General features: G+C 37.7%; 1 protein-coding gene across 12 annotated transcripts in view; it reads left to right on the top strand.

The window, feature by feature from the left end:
* The window catches only part of SLC4A10 (solute carrier family 4 member 10), a 202024-nt gene that overhangs the window by 123996 nt on the left and 54666 nt on the right, over window positions 1-23362 (top strand). For all 12 annotated transcript variants that reach the window (XR_015698619.1, XR_015698618.1, XR_015698617.1 and 9 more), the window contains 2 exons: window positions 7631-7791; window positions 20492-20680. Coding sequence is in view for 4 of the 12 variants with exons in the window: in XM_009461998.2 (XP_009460273.1) it covers window positions 7631-7791; window positions 20492-20680 (350 nt within the window). In the remaining 8 variants the exon portion in view is untranslated. The remainder of the gene's footprint in view (window positions 1-7630; window positions 7792-20491; window positions 20681-23362) is intronic.

Genomic DNA, 23362 nt, shown 5'->3' with positions numbered 1-23362 from the left:
AAAATGAATATCAAGGGGAAAAATCAAAGTAAACATATCATATATATGAATTAAAAATTACTGGTTTTATTAATATTTTAGCTCATCATTTTAAGAAACTTTCAAACTTCATATTCTGTTTGAATCCTCAAGAAACTGATAAAATTACTCTTATAAAAAGATTAAAGCAAGGAATGAGATTACTTTTGGAGCAATAACACTTTACATATTCTAACTATGAGTGAACAGTTGATTTTGAGACTTTGAATATTCAATGTTGGGTTATTTTATTTCCACAAAATTAGCGCAAAATGACTGTTTAGATTGCATTTCTGCTGAAAAAAATAATATTGGAACAGACCTTTTTTTTTTTTTTTTGCATGTTTGTTTCCTTGAGCTCCTAAATGGGAGATGACTTGCTTAGTTTCATTAAGACTTCACGTTTCCCAGCAAGCCTTGCTTCATTTTTCTTCTTAGAACCTTAATTCTCTCTTTCCCTGCCAGTATTTGTTGACAGTGTCCTCAGTGGTGTCCAGAAGTCTGTGGACTGCATCTTTGATGTCAGTAGGATAAAAATTGTGGAATTTCTGGTAGGGGAACTATGTGGGGAACTATGTGGGCTGCTTGTCATGAATACATGTTAGCTTTCCCTTTAATTTTACTGCAAAGTCTTGCTTTCCCAGAGGGCCACAGAATTTTCCATGACCTTCCCTTCCTTTATGTGTCCATAGAAGGCATAGACAGATGCTAAATATAGATCTTTACATGTAGAAAATTCTCATATGGGGATTGTGCTGCAAAATGAGTGTAGTAGTGTTCCTAAATAATCTTATTAATATTCAGAGAGAGAAAATTAATCAAGTTAATCATCTGTAGTGTTCTCATACTGATTAGGAATATATAGGACCTCTTCTAGGAAGGGTATCAGCTTCTATTGTGATTAAAAATAAAAATCACTGTGGCTTATGTTATTTTTAAGCAGGGAAATAGCAGCTTCTTTAGTTCCACTGAAAAAAATCCTTTGCAAATCATCAAAGAATTGTGTTTATGAAAAATTGTAACAATTTTTATTAACATAAAGACTTAATCAGAATAGAATTTGAAAGGAACAGGTGAAATAAAGAAATTTCTATTTATATTGATCTGTCCGTATTACAGCCTTTCCAATTGTCAAATGCAAACTAAAGATAAGAGCTAATAATAAAAATTTCGTTAACTTTAGAAATAGGATGAAAACAAAGAAAGAGTGGAGCTGCCATGCAGAAAGAACTGGTCAAGATAAATGATCTTTTTCAGTTTTGATCCAAAAATGTCAGACAGCATTTGACATGGGTTGGCTGGCTGTTAGAAAAGGAGGGGACAGCAGTAAAACGACTAAATTCAAAATGAAGGCAAGAGTCTAAGCGCTTTATCTGCGCAAATACGAGGGTGCAATAATTTCCATCCTAGAAAGCTGAAAGAACACATATTTCATGGGTATGGTAAATCCCGTCTTTCTGTGAATCTGTCAGGTGGGTTGTTATAGTATAGCAAACACAGCAACACTATTCAAGGAAGGATAAAAATGGTCGGAACGTACAGAGGCCTGATAGTCAGATTTCAGAGCTGTGCAAGGTTTAGAACAATATTTGAAGGAACGAATAATTATAGACTAGGAGCTAAGTAGAAAATTGGATAAAATGCAGTACAATGGTGTATCATGTCAGACTAACTTAATAATGCTATTTAATCAGATAATTGATTTCTGTTTTTCTGACAAAGAAAAAACAATCTAATTTTTTTTTTTTTTAAGTCAAGCATTTGATATGATACAGCAGTGGGAATTTATTACTTGAACTGTTTTAGTGTAAAAATTATATTAGTGGGTAAGGAACTAATTGAAGAGGTGCAGCAGGTCATGCTGAAAGATTAAACTATTAGTGTGAAAGGTAGTGACAACTAACTTCTGAAGAGTTAGTCAGTAAATGGCTTTATTATTGAATGACAAATAATAGGATTGTAGTAATGAAACTTGCTGATGATAAGAAATTAGGAGGTATTGTTACTCTAGAAATAGATAAAGATATCATACACAAAGAACAAGGTGACTGAGTAGAGTAATAGTAAATGGGATGGTGTTTAATATGATCATATACTTGCAAATTAATAAAATGGATCATTTTCAATACTAGTGGTTGATTCAGGACTTCAGAAATACCGATTTGATTAAAAGCATGGCATGGAGAGGATACACCCTGGGTTTGTTGCTGTTCCAGCTTTGTTATATGTTTTCCATCTGTGTGGAAAATGCCACTGGAAGTATTTGTAAATCTTATTGTCTGGCTTTGGACATAGTTCCAGGTAGATGAATTTAAATGCAAGCAATACAGAGGAAGACTTGGTCATTAATTGCATTTAATGAGAGTGATGACACTAAGTGGCTCTGTATTCATTTCACCAAGCTCTGCATCGACTGAAATGTTGAGTTGACTCTGATGCAGTAAATCTGTATCTTCATGTTTTCAGTTTGATTGAAATTGCATGCATAGTTCAGCCTTAAAATTTTTTAAAAATATCTTGAGCAAACTGCGTAAAAGTGTTTGAGACATTTTGTTCTTGGTTGATCAAAATAGTAACATACCAAAGGGAGCCATGGATAAGATTTGACTGAAGCTCGGTGTTCTTTAGGTAAATCTCCTCTATTCCTGTTTCATTTGTTTGGAAGAGTAAATCCTTTTCTAGGCTTTTTTTTCTTTTCCTCAGCAGTTAGGAGACTCAAAGGTTTGCCATTCTCCAGTTTCCATAACATTTCTCATGAGCAAAAGAATTCCTGCAGATTAAGTAGTAGGAGCAAGAAAGTGCACTGCTGTTACAGCCTATTCCATTACAAGGTCTGACTTACGCTGTCCCATCCATGGAATTAGTTAGGAAGCAGAATGGAATAACTTAGTTATGTTGATATAGTGATAAAATTATTTAATTTTTCCCCACTAATTCATTTCAAGCCAGAAGAAACACGTACCTTTTAAAATCAAGTCAGTCTTATTAATGTAATTTTTTGTATGTGGCCCAGCTGTACAATTGTGTAGAGAATGCATGATGTATAGTTTCTATCCCCCCAAAAATATTTCCAGTAAGTTTGTGGAGAAACACACTGAGGCATAACAGTTGGGCTTATTTTACACACACAGTAGTATAGTTGCAAATTGCAGCTATTAGGAAAGCAATTAATGTTCAAATCTATCCTAATAGCCTTTTGTGGTCATGGCTGGAAAGTAGTGCCTGATTTGTAGCAGGTTTTACCCAAACTTTTGGGACTCACTTATCTGCTAATATCAAATGAAAATTTCAGGAGAATGTCACTATGTTTCTGGAACAGAGAAGAGTATGTGGTAAGGAGAAAACAGAAGGACACTTTGGAACCAACAGGAAAGTGTTGAGGCTTGAATTTTAATGAAACAGCACAGTTATGAATATAAACCTCTGTCCATAGTTTAGAAAGTAAATTGTTAATAGTGACTAGAAAAAGGATGTACTACGGAAGAATTATGAATATGAAGTGAAAATGCATCTCCTCTGGATCAAAACTTTCTTTCAAAGAAACTAGGTCACAAAAAACTTAGGTTTGTTGCTTCTGCTTTGTTTCTGACATGCTTGTTTACTTTGGTTCATTTTCTAATCAGCGTAGGCAGGCAAAAGCTCATGTGGAAATTTATACAGATTGTAAGATTGCATTAATAACGTTGGCTCTTGAGCAGGTTCTAAGTGAATACATACTCCAGCTCTCTGCTGCAGACATAACAGACTATAAAATAGATCATGTTCAACTCATATTCACTTCATATTGCACACCAAAATGTTGTAACTGAGTCTACAATGAAGTGTGCACGCTCTTTTATTGGCTCCTGAAAAGTCGACGATGGCTTTAGAGGATGTAACGTATATATGTGTACACACACACATATATGAGTAATATTTTCTCATATTTAATATGAGTAATATTTTTCCCTCTAGTAACATACCTTGCTGAAACTCTTGTTAGCCTGTTTTGTTCCAGCAAGTATGCTATCAGAGGAACTAAACTGTATTACTGATATACCTGTGCTAGTCTTTACCAGTAAAAGAAAGCCATATGAACGAAGCTGCTCTTCTATGTGATCAGGCACAACTAAGATAGCTCTAAATATATTGCAAGCACATGGGATACATGTGGCACATGGCCTTAATATACAAATGGGGTTGGTGTTGTTTTCTGGGAAATTATGAAAGGCTTTTGTTCATCAACCATATCAATTTAAGGAGTTAAACTGCAGGAGTAAATATATTAGAGTTTGTCTTTTTCTCTGAGAAACTGAAAAGAGTAGAAGATTGGCAAACATGCCTGCATTTGGATTTCAAAGCCATTTCTATCCTTGAATCTTATACATGAATTTAGAGGATTGTTAAAATGGTATTATAATTTTTAAAACCATTTGCACGCTTAGAATTGAACAACCACGTGCAAGATTAGAGATTTGTTTGTTTTATGTTTTCTGCTGCTATTTCTCATTTGATATGTTAAGTAAGGATTATCTGACGTAACAGAGGAATAATTCTGAAAAGATAAAAGGTGATAAACATTTTTTTCCCTTGATGAGATGAGTAACCTCATGTAATGCTTATTAAAATAAAACCAGAAGTTTATTCCAAATGTAAAATTCTCTCAGCTGGGTATAATTTAAGTTTATGTACTAGCCTGTTGGCTCATTAAGTAACAATGTATGATAATGTGTTTAAACACATAAGTTTTAGTAACAGTAGGAAATTGGATGCAACCCATAGAATTACACTAATGGAATTGATTGAAACTCAGATGGAGATGATCACAATGGCAAGTATGATTATTCGAGCAGTAGCAATAGTTTCCCATGGATTTTTATGTTGTGTGTAAGCTTTGATGTCTGATTGACACCATAAATTCTTAATTAAGCTGTTTTCAAGATTTAGATTTTTCTTGTCTGTATGTCCCTAGTAAGTTACGAGCTCTGGTTATGAGTCCGCCTCTGTCCAGTCACCTATCTTAATGAAACTTCTAAGAATATGTTTGTCGTTTATCACTCATTTAAAATCTGTTTAGAATTGGTCAGTATATTCAAAATAGGTAATATCAAGGACACACTGCAGCAGTATAATCAGATAAGCAATGTTGAAGACTATTTACGTGAACAGAAGGTAATGACAGTGAGGTTTCCGATGAGGTTCTGTAAGAATCTATGCTTGGATCATTGTTTTTAGGATATATGTAGCATGATTTTTAATCCTTTTTCGAATCAGTATAAAACAAGATGATGGTACATCAGAAATAATTGGGAATACTCAAGTGCAAAGATTGTAATCTTATAAAACTCCTAAAGAGATTAGAAACATGCACAAAAACAGAGGTATGAGAAGATAAAAAATGTAGCTATTTTGCAGAGCCTTAGGAGGCAATAGTTTAAGCAGGACAATTAATGCAGCATGTTTGTGATATTATGGCCACAATTAGGTCTAGCATATTTTTAACTTGGAAGCATGAGCGCCATGAGTAAGCTAGGAGCAGCCTTTTCTTATAGTTCAAGTGCAACCGCAAAATGAAAAAAATGTAGAACAACTTTTTTTTCCTTCTCTTATGCTTCTTAGTAACTTTCCTGAGTTGTTGTAGCTCATCCCTTTGAAACCATGGCTTTGAATTTGGTGGGGCTGGGGTGTGTTAATTTGTTTGATCTCCATTTGGACATGGTTTTGAAAATCTATTTGGGAAACCTCATATGCATATGCAAATTCAGTTTCATGGTTTGGCTCTGTGGAAGTAAATGTTTGTGTGTGCTCTGTCCTTGCTGCTTCTCTGGAAGAATGAAAAGGTAAAGGAGATAGCCTGGCTAGGCTGGGAAGAGAAGAGAGGTTGCAATGAAGGGAGTGGAGAACAGAAATCTGATGGAGAGGAGGTCTCATGGGCAAAGATGAGATACAGAAACTGGCCAGCACAGAGGAAATGGAGGGAAAATGTTTAAATACAAAGAGAAGGAGAGGGCTAGACACAGGAGATTGGAGATTTCGGAGGAGCCGAGGAGTTGGGGGCAAATTGTATATGTAAGTAACGGGGGAGTGATGAGGAGGCAGCTGGTACAGTTAGAAGAAATAGAATGCATGAAGGAGGGAGCAGATAGGCTGGTGATGAGTGGGTCACTGAAGGGGGTGGCTGCTCGCAGGATGGCATCAGAAGGGGAAGAATCTGGTACACAGGGACTGAAAGGAGGAAAGTATCTAAAATATGGGTACACAGGCATATTTTACAGGCAGGAGCAGAGCTAGGCAGGTGGGCCAGGAACAGAAGACAGCTGTGTTTGCTGTGTTACTGGGCTGCGAGTCTTGGTAAAACTGGAAACTGCTCAGCTTTAGAGGTCTTAAGGCTCTACGCTTCCCTGCTGTCTGGAAATAAGTGTGAAGGTGCTGTCAAGGTGTGAGGCTCTGCTTGACTTCTGTGCTGCCTGGTCCCTACAAAATAGCTGAGTGCTGTTGAGTCAAGCGATAGAGGCTTTTGCTGTGGCTGCAGCTGTTCAAACCTTGCCAAGCTGGCAGGCTGCATGGCTCCACACAGCAACATCTGTGTATGCTTGAAAGACTTAATAGCTTTCATTTAAAACACTTTTGCATATTTCAACAGACTTTTCTTTTGTTTGTTTGTTTATTATTCTTTTAACATTTTTAGTGTAATTTTTATCAGTAAACAATCAAGAAGTTGTGCAAGAAAGTTCATCCAGCTGGCTAGTAACAAAAGACTTGATCCTCTCATGCCAGTTTCATGTGTCCTTTTACTTCGCTGAAGTCTCTCCAGATTTACACTGAACCTCAGAACAGGCAAATGATACTCAAAATAGTGAGATATGATGCTGTTACTGGATTCTAAAACGCTATTTCATGTCATTCACATGGCTGTTTTGCCTGAGTAAGGCCCATATTTTGAGGCTTGAAAGACTGTTCACAAGTGTTCAAACATTGTTTGTGTGCGCATGTATGTGCCTCTGGGGTTTTTAATTTTAATGGATTGAACTTTTAAGTGGAAAATATCCTAAATTTTGCATAATGTTTACTGTCTTTATGAGTAGCTTAGTGCAATTAACTAACAACTTAAACTAATGAAGTTCGTAGCAGTGTCTTTTGTGAAAAGATTGTGGTGGTGATAATGGATGGATTCTGTAAAGTGCGGATATGTCAGTATATTTACTTTAAATGTCTCTGTTGTGTTTAGTCCAAAGTTAAGACTAAATGGAGAAAGTTCTCTCCTGTGTTCTTACTATGTATAGCTTTTCTTTTGTCTACCACAAATTCTTCTCCTCTGTCCTTTTCATGCTACTTGTTCTATCATAGAAATATCGTTGTACGCCAAAGAATTACTCAAAGTTTTTGTAAAGTACAATAACGATTACTTAATGCGCTTTTCTTTTCATCTCTGGTCAGAATTTATCTTCAAAAATGGTATAATACAGCATTATATGGGAAGAAGCAGGCAAAGGAAGTTTCTTATATTTCCTACAAAGAAAGAATAAAGTGAAATCCGAAGACATGTTTAACAGTGATTTTTCAATATCCATGAAAGTAATTTCTTTTTCATTTCTTCTGCACAATGGAATTACAAAATTGGTTGTTTGCACAGGTGGTTGAAGTTTGAAGAAGATGTAGAGGATGGTGGAGAGAGGTGGAGCAAACCGTATGTTGCCACACTGTCACTTCATAGCTTGTTTGAGCTGAGAAGCTGTATCCTGAATGGCACAGTTCTTTTGGACATGAGAGCTAACTCCATAGAAGAAATTGCAGGTATGTATGGATTTTCCACTTACTAGTTACGAAAATTAATCATAAAAATCAAGTGCTTACAATATTACTTACAAGAAAGCTGTTGCATAATAATCAGTTCAGTTTAGAAACTCCTAGTAAATATTTCACTCAATATATTAGAAAAGAGTCAAATGTCTGACACAAATGGTAAATATTTTCTTTCTATTTTTTGTATAGACTTTGCTATTTTCAGAATCAATTTTTGTGTAAAGGAGAAAATTAAAATGGAGCAGAGAGGACAGTTTGGATATATTTCATTGGAACTGGCATGTTCTCGGCTCCTGCTGTGCCACCTCACATTGTGAATGATGCGTGTGCTAACTTCCACAAACTGAATCTACTGCTATGCTAATTGCAGACAATCTATCTTAAAAAAAAAAAAAAAAATTATAGGGAAGTATTCATCATAATTATGTAACATGGAAACACACCAGTTTAAAAAACATGTCTCTGAGTTGAGAATGAACCCAAGAACAATACTATTAAGTGTAAGTTTTTAAAAAAATTTAAGATGCATTAACTTCTTTAACTAAAGTTGAGTGCATTTTTTCCAGTGAAGGTGTATTTGGCAGTTGCAATTGTAGAGCTTTGGAGAACAGCAGAAGCAGAAAGCAAGAGAACATGAGTGAACGTGAGATGAGTCTTGTCCCCCAAAAGTATTAGTGAGATTGAGACTGAATGCCATATTCTGCATTCCTGGTGTTTCCCATAAAGACTATAACTAGTTATTGCAGGGGACTTTTTTTTTGGTAGTGTATTTGTTACTGTAATAAAACAGGTTGTTGGGGGCTGTATGTACAGACCCGTAATGCATAGCCTCAAGGAGTCCTAAAACTGCAAAGGTTGCATGGCCGTGCTAGAATCATGCAGTACAGTCTGGTATGTTTATTTCTCTTCCCAAACAGAGCAGCTAATTTGAATTAGATCATTTATAAATAAATTTCTTAGTAGACAAGAGCTGAAGATAAAGTCAGTTTCTCTAGTCTATCAAGACAGGGATAATGTAGGTATTACAATATAAATATATTTACATTGGACTTTAAACTCATCATTAAAATGATAACATCTTGTCCAAGGGCTCGCGTGCCCTAGAGAGTTTGTAGTGCCGTGTCCTTGCTCTTGTTTAAAAATCTCTGTCCCTTCCAGCAGAGAAGACACAGAGCAAAGAGCTGTACTATTTTATAGTCTCTAATTTTCTGTTTATATACCCTGAGTAAAGGCGAGTCTCATGCTGATGATGGATATTGGACTGGTATCCTTGCATATCTTACAGCTACTCGGAAGTTTTACCTTGCTTCTACATGTGGTGGGTTGACCTTGGCTGGACGCCAGGTGCCCACCAAGCCGCTCTATCACTCCGCTCCTCAGTAGGACGTGGGGGGAGAAAATAAGATGGAAAAAAGACTCGTGGGTCAAGATAAAGGCAATTTAGTAAAGCAAAAGCAAAGGCTGTGCGCAGAAGCAGAGGAAAACAAAAGATTTATTCTCTACTTCCCATCAGCAGGCAATGTCCAGCCACTTCCCAGGAAGCAGGGCTTCAGGACATGTAGCGGTTGCTCTGGAAGACAAACATTTGTAATAACGAATGCCCCCCGACCCCATTCTTTCTTTTAGCTTTTATTGCTGAGCAGACGTCATATGGTATGGAATATCCCTTTGGTCAGTTTGGGTCAGCTGTGCTGCCTGTGTCCCCTCCCAAGATCTTGCCCATCCCCAGCCTGCTGGTGAGGGAGGAATATTGGAGAGACAGCCTTGATGCTGTGCGAGCACTGCTCAGCAGTAGCCAAAACCCTGGTGTGTTATCAACACCTTTCTAGCTACCAATACAAAGCGCAGCACTATGAGGGCTGCTATGAGGAAAAGTAACTCCATCTCAGCCACACCCAAAACACTACCTTACTGTATTTCACAACATTTCTGAAAATGGTGTTGTATCTGTAAATCATACATTTAATATTTTATACAAATTATACAATATATTGCTATTGTATATAAATATCATATTAGATTTATGGCATTCTCCATACTGCAAACTTTGCTTGAAGATCAAACATGATGCAACAGATATAAATTGGGAAAAGAGCACATGCACAGAGAAATGGTGCACGAGTGGTTGCTGGGGTCTTTTTGTTGCCTTGTCACAGGCGCAAAGTAGCGCATTAACAGAAAATGTAAAATACACAAGTCAAAATAGAAAACTTTTGTTTACGTACAAAAGACAGAGCAAGAAAATTTTCTAGGGCTCAAGATTATAAAGAAAACTGCTTTATGGGTGATACCTAAGTCTATGTAGGGGCCAGATAAAATTGTTTTTAGTTATTTACATTATCAGGTAATGGAGATATTGTTCAGTGGGCTCTATTTAACAGTGGAATTAAAATCGGTGCAGCTAGTCGTAGCTGCTTTTTGCATTTACCTTTCCCAAATTGTTTATGTCAGACTGATGCAAGGTATTATTAATCCAAATCTGCAGAAACTTGCGTGGGCTTCTGCTCTGTGCTGAGATCTGATTCTCCCATGAATCATGGTCTGAATCAGAGCTTCAGAATTTGTCTTGATAACGATAAAAGATAAATATGAAGAATAAAAAGCAGCTGATTTGAAAGAACGAAGGTGTTTATCAGTAGGCTGCTTTATTATTTATTTATTAAAAAAAAATCAAGAAGTACTTAGATCAGCAGCTTGATGTTCTTTTATTACTTTTTTGCTTAAATAGTACACTAGGATTTTCAAGCTTGAGCTTTACATTTTTAATCCAAACATCACTCAACAACTTCTATAGTCGGCTAAGAGATCCCTTCCAGAATTGATTTTATTTAAGTAGGTAAAAATGTAAGGATTAACACAATAAAAATAACTTCAGCAAACTAGTTTTTTTTTTCTTTTTGGAAAATATTGTATAGTGAGACCACAATGAATTAACATTTATAATCTCTTAATCTTTATTTAGTTATAGTCATTTTGTTTGTTTGTTTGTTTGTTTAGTTAACGTGTCCAAGAATTCCAGTGTTCATAATACTAATTTGGTTTTGAAATTCATCACAGATGTAAGCTGTCCTTCAGTAGAGAATTTGATGAGTAACCGTAATGCTATTTTGAATCAGTGCTGCTTCTGGGATGTTTTGATTTGTTGATTAGGAAACCTTGTTTCTTCTGAGACCACTCTTTAGGATGACTTGCATGAATTGGCATGCACCATTTTCACTTTAAAAGTACCTGTTGTTGTGGCAGATTGGCAGATGTGAGTGTATTTCTTTTATTGTTTTATTTGTTCAAACTGGTAGGCATCTCTTTCTGATAAGGTGATCTGACATAAGATGAGGTTTGCATGGGTCTTGCTTTGTCTTCGAGAGAGTATTTTTTTTTTCCCCTCTGCAGATTCAGTAAGCAATGAGGTAATTATTTTTTTTTTTAACAACTTTGCAGCAGGTTCTTCTGGCAAGTGAATCATTCTATAAATTACCCAGGTTCTGTGTCAGGTTTCTTTGAAGAGATTCTCCCCTCCCCCCCCCCCCCCCCCAGCCCCGGATAAAGTTGCTATTCCATTTGCTTTCCTCTATTATTATTGTTTGTGTGGTAGTAATGATGTTTTCCTCAATCAAGTTCCTTTGTAATTTGGTACTCTAATACTACATTCGTAGTTCCTGCTCTCCACTGTGTACAAAGTGTTACAAAGAGTGTGGCACACATTAGGCAGCGTTGGGAGGAGGAAAGACTTTAATAATAGTGGTGACAAGCGTGCCACCAAGATATGTGTGCTAGGTATGTTAGAGATTTGATAATTCCAAATAATATGACAGGCTGCTCTTTTTTCTATATGAACGACTGCTGGACCTGAAGATTAGACAGAACTTGTATCTCTCAGGAAATCCTTTCTTGTCTGGTCTACTCAGTTGCTATTCACTGTCAGTAGTTACAATCCTACTTATCGTGTGCTGTATAATGCAAACTTTGTTTTCACCCTGGAGCTGGTATGTATTACAGTTGTACCCGACAGTCCTGACACTTTAGAATTTAAAGAAATGGTTGCTTTCACCTGTTGGCTTCAATTTTTTGCAACGTTTAACTCTCTTCTAATTTTGCTTGCTAGCCATTCTCATGCTAGGCTTGTCCAGTGATCCTGATGGTCACTTTTGGTTGTTCTTTTCAATGGTACTGTGTATACCACATGTAGGAGAATTTGCAAAAATAGATTGTACCCCGTGGTCTTAAATGGTACTCCTAAATTAACTTGTACTTCTGATTCATAGTTTATTACTATGGGTTTTGTTTTTTAATGCAATCTGTTGATAATTTTACTGTGTTACTATAGTGCATCATATCTTTTGAGAAAAAATAAACTAATTGTGCACATGTACTTTTTACTTGCCTTATCACTTTGTTAGGGAGAAATGTGTGTTGTGTGTTTGTTGGTAATGTCTTGCTGCCTGGGCTATGTCCCAATATCAAATTATATTTCTGTAAATGCAGTGCCAGTCTTTGTATCCTTGAAAGAGGTATACTTAATCTTCATTGCTAAATTGAGACAAAGAATTCCTATTTGTTTTAGTCAAGACTTTTAATCTATAAACACTTACTCACTAAGGCATTAAACTCTGGGCACTTGGCCCTTGAAAATTTCTTTTATTAAAGTCTCTGTTTTAAGACCTTGATGGGTTTCTGGTAAATCTACAGATGAAAAACATCTTTTATACTGTTTGCATGGCTTTCAGAACATTCTGTATTTCATCCCTGGAAACTCTGATAGTTCTGCGTAAAAATATTTTGGCACCAGTCATGTAGTGAGCATTTTTAAATCATCCTGTCTTCCAGCATGTCCATTCTTTCTTAGATTCTTTTTCGTCCCAGCTCTGTCTTATTAAAAAATGACTTGATCTACAAGACTGTAAATTTCTTTGGACAGGCACCCAATTTTCTTTGTTGATAAAGAGCTTATTCATACCTATGATACTGAATTCACAGACCATATCTTATTATAATAGAGACTTCTGGGATGGATTTCCGACATTGTCATCATGCAGCAAAATAGCATGTTCATTCCTGAAGTTTCTCAAATTGTTCTTAAATTTTGTGAGATGGATTTTATTTTTCCCTTGAAAAGAGCTCAATTCCTCTGCTGAACTTTATTCTGTTTAAAAATGCATTTTTATTAAACATATTTTTGGGTTATTATTAAACATATTTTTTGGGTTTTTTATTACTATTTTAAATATGTGACATTCTTTTTTCATATGTCTTTGCAGTGACTTCTGTATCAGGAAGCTAGCACTCCATGCACAAGGAATTCCTTCGAACATTTGATGTAGTAATATTTTATTGATCACTTCTGTATAGAACATATGCTAAAAGGAAGTCTGAAAAATCTATGTAATCAAAACAATTTATTTTGGAACTTGTCTCTTGAGGAGATATTTGCCAGAATCTGGCTGCACCATTAGAGAGTAGCTTCACTGTGTTGTTCAAGTTGGCAGATGAAAATGTTCTCTTTTGATATTTTCATTTAGTTCCTTTGAAACCGTGTAGATTCTCAGATTACCATCTGGTTTTTTGATTGTAACCACTGAATGATCCCAAAAGGTTCTTCTACTTAACATATGATGCCATTTTCTGTTGTTTGGTTCAAAAACTGTTCGGTCCAGCCTTTAATGGCAATACTTGCTTTACAACATGAATCACAGATCTCTCATTTTCTTGTAGTTGTGCAGCATATACTGTGAACAAATGGCAAACCTTGTCAAATACAAACTGTGGCCACAGCATTGCACAGTGGTGCTTTGGTGACTTGCATATTTGCAATATTAGATAGTCCCATTTATTTTAAACAGATTAAATGTAATAATGGTTTATTTTTTAAATTCAATTTTAAATATTCCCATGCTTTCCAATCCAGAGATTTGACTGTTTTTCCCAAGCCGTCTTTTGTATGTTCCTCATGATCGAATTTTCAATCTGTGTAACAGCTTAATCTTGTGATTGAGGTCACTGGACTCTGTGCTCAACAACTCAGGGCATTACATCCCAAGTGTGCAATTTTATTGATTTCTGTAATATCATGTTAAGCTTTCAATCTGAACAAGTCTTCTTTTACCTTCGTTTGCTTTAAGCTATATTACTCCATAATAACGATATACTTAAACTGGCTTCAGTTTAGATTTTATTTCACTGGAGCCTTTTGTTTCAGCTGCAACACTCACGTTGTGTTATGTTTCTGACAGTGCTTTTATGATAAATTTAACTTTTATTACAAACACGATAACAAAGCATGGGATTGCCTGTGAGCAGTCTGCTTCTCTGTTTGACCCTACACCTGTCTTTTGTTCAGCTTTCACCTTCTCACTTACCCAGATTTTTGTGTGTGTTTGCTTTATTTACAGCTTACCATGCAGTGATTACCTCTACAGAGAAACCTCTATCAGGTTTTGTTCCTTTGCCTGTGGGCAAATTGTAAATCTCGTACCAACTTCTAACTAGCATGGCTTTTTTTTTTAATTTTGTTTTCTATTTTCCCATGTTAACCACAAATCTGGCAATTTTTTAGATTGCACAAGTCAATCTCAGCTTTTATTTTGTGTGTAGAGACAGAACCAATGTCACTCATGGTTCTTGTTCTGTTTCAAGATGCAAAATATATTGTTTTGTGAGGTGTCCAGTCTTCTTTTCGTGGCATCCACTGTGGCATGTTAGCATAGCTCTGACTTAAAACTGTACTTGCTCTCTGAGCTGCAAGCTGGGAATTTTAGCCTCATCTCCACTGTTTACAGTTTTGTGAAATGCTTGCTCTTGTTCTTCAGTAAAGTTGCATGCTGTTACTTTAAAAAGCAGACATTTTTCACTCTCTGTTTCCTTTTCAAGTAATTCAGCTGAGAAGTTGAATAAAGTAATTTCAGGTAGACCTGGAAATAGAGTCTGTCTCTCAGTGCACTGGAATGCTCTGCCTACTTGGATGAGCGGGCTAAATCCGCTGGCTTAGATAGCTTGTTTATAATCACCGTTGTAAACACTGTAAATGGGTCGTGGTTCACAAATGCAGCCCAAGAATCCTAATTGTTAGTTTGCTCTTGCTCGTAGTGCCTAACTCACTAGAGAAGTTTATATTCAGGTTTCTATTTGAGACAGGTTAAGATATAGGACAGCATTTCAGCTGAAAGTCTTCCATAAAGCACTGCTTTAGGGTTGCTTGTGTTTTCTTCTCCCCTGTCTTTAAGGGAAAGAAAACAACCACAAACCAAACAAACCCTGGCTTTTAAATTAGGTTTTGTAGTCAACTCTCACTGCAACCATGATGCACACAAAAGCCCATGTGTTCTGTTTTTTTGTCATTAATCTCTCATTTTGTCCTGCAATTTCACAGTTATAAAATTTGGAAGATTGAGAGGTGTAAATACCGGCAACTTTCCTGGTATATAGAGTTCAGTTTCTTCTGCTGTAAACTGTCAGTGCCAACCCATATCAGGAGACTATGAGCCCAGCAATTCAAAACTTATATTTCATCTGGTACACAGCTTAAAAAAAAAAAAAAAGAGCTCTGGATCTTGTTTCTTTACTTACCACTGCGAAAGTCAGGCCCAGTTTAGCCTGTTTACCTGTTAGTAATTTCTTTTTGGACTTCGCAGGTATTCTGGTGCAAATGCAGTATACCTTCTATAAATGTATTCTATGTTTCACCTGGGAGTTTCGTGTAGTATTGTACTTGAGGTGATGGGCACACTGTGAACCTGGAGCAATGGCGAGTGAGCTGTGGCCACACTTGAGTGTCTCCTTATTGCTTATTTGTTTGGACCTGGGGTGGCTCCACGTGAATCTGGCCGCATGTCTCTGTACAAAGCTGCAGTGTGTAATAGACGTCTCCAGAGTGAGTGGAAGCAGCCAACCTCCTTTTGCATCCTTGCCGACCCTAGAGGTGGGACAGATGCAGTTTACTGTGCTGGACAACACATGAGCCGTACGGTATTTGAACTGATTTGAAGTGTGTGCACCCCTGTTGCTTTAATTCACAGCCTGGGTAAATTGTTCACAGGTGATGAGATGTTACATTTGAGTTACTACACTAGCTTATTTAAGTATTCACATTGCTCACATTTACTCATAAAATCAATTTTATGTAAATGATGTATTGTAACTGAGTCTGAATGGAGAAAACATTCTTGAAACTATATGAAGCCCCAAGTTTCTTTGAATCTTTTTAAACAACCAGGACAGGAAGAATGTCTGTCTTTAACAGCTTGAAAAAATGATTTCATGGTTCCAGTATGAATCAAGATTCCTTACTGAAGAAACATCCTATTTCAGTGTTCCTGATGTCAGCAGAAATGGTACGATGTGAGCAATTAATAGAATGGGTAACACTATGCTGGTGGATATTCCACACATTGCATCTTGCTAAAAGCTCCATATGGTTGTGAAGCATCCTTGAAAAATAAAATGGTAAGCTCTGTCTCTAGGTTGAAGGGGGCTCTGCAGAATTTAAAATCATAGAATCATAGAATGTCCTGGGTTCGAAGGGACCCACAAAGATCATGGAGTCAACTCCTGTCCCTGCATAGGACAACCCCAAGAATCACCCCATATGTCTGAGGGCGTCGTCCAAATGCTTCTTGAATGTGTCGGGCTTGGCGCCGTGACTACCTCCTGGGTGAGCCTGTTCCAGTGCTCCACCACCCTCTGGGTGAAGAACCTTTTCCTAATGTCCAACCTAAACCTCCCCTGGCATATCTTCCTGCCCTTCCCTCGGGTCTTGTCATTGGTCATTAGGGAGAAGAGATCAGCACCTGCCCCTCCTCTTCCCCTTGTCAGGAAGCTGTAGACTTTTGATGAGGTCTCCCCTCAGTCTCCTCTTCTCCAGGCTGAACAGACCAAGTGACTTCAGCTGCTCCTCATACAGCTTCCCCTCTAAACCCTTCACCATCTTCGTGGCTCTCCTCTGGACACTCTCTAGTAGCTTTGTATCCTTTTTGTACTGTGGCACCAAAACTGCACACAGCACTCAAGATGAGGCTGCACCAGTGCAGAGTAGAGCAGGACAATCACCTCCCTTGACTGGCTAGCAATACAGTGCTTGATGCACCCCAGAACACGGTTGGCACTCCTGGCTGCCAGGGCACACTGTTGGCTCATGTTCAACTTGCCATCGACCAGAACCCCCAGATCCCTCTCTGCAGGGCTGCTCTCCAGCCTCCCGTTCCCCAGTCTGTATGTACATCCAGGATTGCCTTGGCCCAGATGCAAGATGCGGCACTTGCCCTTGTTAAACTTCATACGGTTGGTGATAGCCCAGCTCTCTGATTTGTCCAGGTCTCTCTGCAGGGCCTCTCTGCTCTCGAGAGTGTTAACGGCTCCTCCCAATTTTGTGTCACAGGCAAACTTTGATAACAAACCTTCAAGTCCTGCATCCAAGTCATTTATGACGATATTGAAGAGCACTGTCACCAAGATGGATCCCTGCGGAACCCCGCTAGTGACTGGTCGCCAGCCCGATGTAACCCCATTTACTATAACCCTTTGAGCCCGACCCATCAGCCAATTGCTCACCCATTGTATTATGTGTTTATCCAGCTGTATGCTGGACATTTTGTCCAGGAGGATACTGAGAGACGGTATCGAAGGCTTTACTGAAATCCAAAAAGATTACATCAGCTGGCTTCCCTTGGTCAACTAAGTGGGTAATCTTGTCATAGAAGGAAATCAAGTTTGTCAAGCAGGACTTTCCCCTCGTGAACCCATGCTGGCGGGACCAATGACTGCATTTTACTCTCAGACTTTAGCCATGTTGCTCTTGTTTTCAAGCTTATCTTTGCAATCAAGAGTGTTATCACTGACGTTGCAGAGGCTTGGCCTTTTAAAAGATATGTTGAAAAAGTTGGGAAGCAACTGAAGTGAAATCCCATAATGATAGGTGCTGATGGAGACAGTCTTTCTCGCTACTATTCAAATCTGTTCAGGTCTTGAAAAAATGGTCAAAATACAGCAATCTAGCAGTAATTTGATTACATTTAAACTCCTACAGCTGCTATTGCAAGTGGGTCTGTATTAAAGGAATGACAGCTGGAGGGGAGTATCAAGGCAAGAAAATGCGTCTTCACTCTTTCTGAATCTGAATGCATCTTCCCATTTTACGTGGGGCAGAGGTGCTACAGTAAAGGGGAAGTTGTAAAAAAAAAGAAAACTCAAGGTAAGACACTTTCTTCTCAGTTTGGCAGGAAATAAAAATTGTTAGTCACCGCACTCCATGGCTTGTGTGACTTAATGAGTCTAGCAGAGCATCTAGGCAAGGAAGAGGATAGGGATATGGTTTTCTTTTTCCTGGCATTTTCTCTCCTCAAGTGGATCATCTTAAATATTGACATCATCCTCAGCAGTTAATATATTTTAATATTTAATATGGAAAATACTGTAATTCCAGGAATGACATCGTACAAGTTGAGTTCCACTGATCTGTAAGCCAGGTGATGATCACTACCCAAAATTTGCCTGTTCTAGAGGAGTCCTTTTTTTCAGCTCTTCCTTCTGATTTCTGTCTTAGAGCAACTCAAAGAAGGTAATAGTCGTTTTTGCATCTTCTACAATTTGTCTTTTGGTAAGCAGAATTAAAAAGGAGGGGGGAGAGGATCATTTCAATTGTGCTTTAGCACGAATGCCCTAAGTTACACATTTATTGTTTATTTTTTTCCTCTGAAGATCCCCTGTCATGTTGCAGAAAGTACTGGCCTGTTTTGGGAACTGTGACATGCAAATACATGTACTAAGGCTATCTGAAGGGAAGATCTCAGGGCAGAGGCAGTTCCTCAAAAGGCAGCAGAGTTGAACAGGAAAATGAATCTTTTTCTTGGAGCTGGAGCTTTCTTTTTGTTTTCTCATGTGTTGCAAATTCTCGACTCCTTCTGAAGAAATTCTACTGAAGACTTTCTCTTGAACTTGTGTTACCTTCTCTTTTGCCTTTCTGTCACTCATCTGGCTGCTCTGCCTCTCTATCTTTTCCATGAGAGTCTAGAGTAATAGAAAAACGGTGTTTGTCTAGACTGGGAAAGCAGAGATAACTGATCTGGTGGTGTTTGAGTTAACCCTGGAGGTAAAAGTTCCTGTCAGAGTCAGGCGAAGCACCCTGAAGACAGGTTTTATTAGTTTAGGCACACCACCAGGCAGTATTACTCTTCGGTGTGAGCCGTTTGGCCAACACCATTGTTAAAACTGCGCAGAATGTAATTGCTGGAGGGAGTCAAAAGCAACATCGAAAACTCTTCATTGTGAGATGCGGATACATCTCTCATGTTTGCATCTGTTGGCAGCTGCATTTATCTGTGGACCTAGCCTTGTCTTTTTGTGTGTGTGTCGTCATAGAGATACAGATTTGTTGGTAGCCTCTTCATAGTAAGCGAAACATGCAGGTCATTTGTTGTTCAGCTCTTAAAGCAGCTATGTATATGATACATTGGCTTGTTATGTGAATATTGAGAACTTCAGAAAAACTGCTGTGTTTTTTAAATGTATATACAGTGCATAGTTGACTGTTAGCAATTAAACTCTGCTTTTAACCAGCATAATTATTTAATGCCTTTTATTATATATCCTCTTTTCTCTTGCTCTTAGCAATTATCAAAGACCTGACAAATTATGTATCTAGCAATGATGCGTCTGCTTTTTATTTTTTCTGCTCTGCTTGCTTTTCCGCAGAGTTTACTGGTAGAGATGAATCTGACTCCAGCAGAGAATCATGAGCTGTCTGAATTTTCAGTACAAGGAGTTTTTGACTCAGCTTATTATATCGCTATTTTTGTGCAGTACAGTTTCTTCCAATGGATATACAAGGACAGTGTGTACTTAAATGCTGTTTTACTTGCTTTGATACAGAATTTCTTTTTTTCCTTTCTTTTTCTGTTAAGCATTATTACTGTTGCTAGCAGGATTTCCCGAAATAATAACTAACAAAATCCCACAAAATTCTCAACAATTCTTTCCCATTCAAAATACATAATGCACATATTTACAAATAGTTTTGAATATGAATATGTAAGAATATTTTCTGCTAGTGGACTGCAAAAATGGCTGTAATTTCTTAGCAGGGGGATCAGTTTCACTCACACCTCCATGTAATGATTCTCTTGCAGGAACATGTGCATCTGGCAGTAGAATGAGATCCTATTAAGTATTTGCAAATAATGCAGCAAATTTTCCTGTATTGTTTTATCTGAAATTTCTTTATATTGTACTGAAAGTATTGTAATTATAGTTATAAGAAATAAAGAGCTAGATTGTGATCTCCTGTGGTAAGTATAAAGGGAATAAAAAAGTTGTTTCCTCACAGCATGCCAGTCCTCTGTAGCAAATACGGTAGGGGTTATTTGGAAAAAAAAGACATTTTATACACATTATAATCCTGGGTTTAAATGCATTATGTATGAGAGTGCTTAGGGACTGACTTCAAAGTTACATAGGTGACGTTAATTTGGGAACCGCCTATTTTTTGAGGGATTGGCTTTTTTACATTAATAGCATCTTTTTCTATTTTTTTTTCCCTGGGAGTAAAACACTTCCAGATAAAACTTACAATTTAATTGTGTTGTGTTAAAAGAACTGATACCTTTCATTTGTAATCCTGTAGGGTACTAATTCTTATTATTGCAAATTAAAAAATAAAATATTTCCTCTTTCCCCTCTTTTATTATGTTTATGTATATACTTTCAGATATGATTCTGGACCAGCAGGTGGGTTCTGGGCAGCTCAGTGAGGATGTTCGCCACAGAGTGCATGAGGCATTACTGAAACAGCATCACCATCAGAACCAGAAGAAGCTGAGCAACAGGATCCCAATTGTGAGATCCTTTGCTGATATTGGAAAGAAGCAGTCTGAACCCCATTCCATGGATAAAAATGGTAATGTGTTGCTTTATTTTGCAGTTTGAGCTTTCGATAACATCTGCCTGTGCTGTATCGCATGTGCTTTGTACCCACAGCTTGAACTCAGCGTGATTCTGCTCTGAAAAGCTACTGTGTAAAAGTGATACCTTTTACATGAGAGTGGTTCCTCTTATGCATTCAGTAACACACCTGTTTAAATTTGAAATTCAGGTATCCTGCACAATTCAGGACTGTGCAGAGATATTCAAGGGAACTAGCTCAGGTGTTGGAAGTGGGCTAGTTGTGTTAGTGTGCCATTCTGTCCTGGGTGATTGGCATGGCACATTACTCCTGGTGCAGCACAGCTCAAGTACACTTCTGGTGCTTTAGGCACTCTGTGCAGTCCTTCAGACTGAGCTTGAGTGTCTTTGCACGGTGTTGCTCTGAACTGCAGACATGCTTCATTAGTGCCAGAAATGTGATATGACTGTTTTTGACTTCCGTTGACTATCCAGGGCCTATTTAGTTAAGATGTAATGAATTGTTGGAATAGTTTCTGAGTCTATGACAGAGTATGCATTAGCTAGTGTTCAACTGGTACTTCAGATTTCATAGTTGAGTTTGAGGGGCTGGAAAATGAGAAGAACATTTTCAAGATGACACTGTTGGAGAGATGCTGCAAGAACTGTACCTTGTTCTTTCAGAAAATCCCTTTCTGGAAAATCATGTTCGTGAAAATGAGAGAGCACGTTTGCAGAGTGGTTCTACAGTAAAATATTGGGTTAACTTTTTTCTTTCTTGCTTTTACAGAAGCCTTTATAAGCTGTACTGTTCTTATAGGTTAATCATAATGAAAGATCATTTCTTATTGCCCCTTTCTTATTTACATAAACACAGGCCTGTGTTATGAAACTTGCAGCCAAATTTTGAAAATATTGACAATTAATTCACTAGAATTATACATCGTAGAATTACTGAGCCTCTGTATCCAGTATCATCACAATACCCACAACATTTTTGTCTGAACACCATTGGACTATAATGACTCTTATTCCAGAAATCACCTTAGGTTTAGCAAAATGTCGGTCCCTTCTGCTGTGTCTCTGGTTCAAGGCCCTGCTGAGCTCCCCTGTCACCCTGGGAAGTGGGGAGTGAGGAAACAGCCATAGCACAGGGAAGGTGCAGGGTGCAGGAGGCAGCTGTGTGCTGTGAGGCATAGGGCAGGAGGGGTGGTGCGGCTGTTCTGGAAAGATGGGGCTGTTGGTATAAAGAGGAACTTTGGTTTCAAGGAAGGACCTTTTGTTTCAGTCATTGCCATATAAAGTTGTAATAGGTACTTCTAAATCTAGCTGCTTCTCTGGGGAAGACTCAGACCTGAAAGGCGACATATAATTTCATCTGAAGAGGGTATTAAATAGAAACATATTAATTACAACAAAATATCATTTCAAGAGTAAGGAAAAAATAATATTTATTAAGATGTGTGTGATTATGCCTATGGATGCATAAGAGTAAAAGTAAGTGGGATGATTGTCCATCCTTTTTAAGGCAACTTTCCTGTTGATTTGTGCAACTCTTGCTGATGACTTTAAACAAATATTCATGAGACACTTAAGAGAGTTAATGTTATAATGTTCCTATTCCTCAATTTCCACAGGATGCAAGATGGCAGCTTGCATTCCGTAAGCTTTTTGCACGGGATCTGATATAACAAATAAGCAGTAGGTCTCCTTAAAAAGACTCCTCAGGGCAAGCTGTGAAAGTATCATAAGCTCAATTTCATATAACTTTCTGTGTCTGTTAGTGGAACTGATGCAGTAATTCACTCCAGAAACATCTCACTTTTGCCTAAGTTTCTTCTGGGAGCCTTCATAGCTGTATTGCATTTCTCCCCAAATAGATTCTGATCAGGGCAGCACCTAAGTCCATATTAAACACACTAATTTTTTTATACTCAGTGGTTAAGTGATTCTGTAAGTAGGGAGACACATTCTTACAGGTTTTCATTTGTCTGTGCTTATTTTGCAAGATCACAAACTACTGAATTCCAGTTCATGTGCTTATATAGAGATGCCCCAGAGCACTCTAACCCCTGGTTAAAAAAATCACTTAGTCACTTTCACTATGTTAATTTAAAATAAGTTAAATGCACCATAAACAATACAAATCTAAATAATTTTAGGAACATTTATACGAAGGTAAATCAACTTTTTATCTAAATTACAGTGAAGAGTTCCAAACCCAGTCTTTCTGGACACAGATGTCTTTTAATCAGTTTGAAGCATTGCTCTTCTACTTGCATCCTTTAAGCGGTAATGCACATTTGGCAGTCTCCTGCATTGACCTCTGCAAAATAGATGATGACCCTGTGATAAAGCAAAGGGGTTGGTTTATTTTAAGTTTCTCTCCTACCATCCATTACCCTGTTACATTAAGAAGTCTGAATCTTATTTTATTGCCTGAATTGTAGTAAAATTAGTATTAGCTTTAGAAGAGGAAAATTTAGTCTAACTTTTTGGTTTTAAAAGGAATCAACAGTTTTTTCCCTTTTCAAGACAACAGCAAATAAGCAGCTCATGGACTTGAGTGGCAACTATTGCCCCAATACTCCAGGATTAAAGGAGTGGGGAAAGACATCTGATTCTGGAGAGCTGCCTGATTTCCAGCACACTGACTGCTACCTCTCCTGGCATACTCTCAGTTATTTCTTTACCCTGG

This window comes from Nipponia nippon, unplaced genomic scaffold (assembly GCF_047370975.1).
Source record: "Nipponia nippon isolate SJK-2023a ecotype South Korea unplaced genomic scaffold, ASM4737097v1 scaffold_5, whole genome shotgun sequence".
NCBI classification, from domain to species: Eukaryota; Metazoa; Chordata; class Aves; order Pelecaniformes; family Threskiornithidae; genus Nipponia; species Nipponia nippon.
This window is presented reverse-complemented; position numbering and strand designations above follow the sequence as displayed.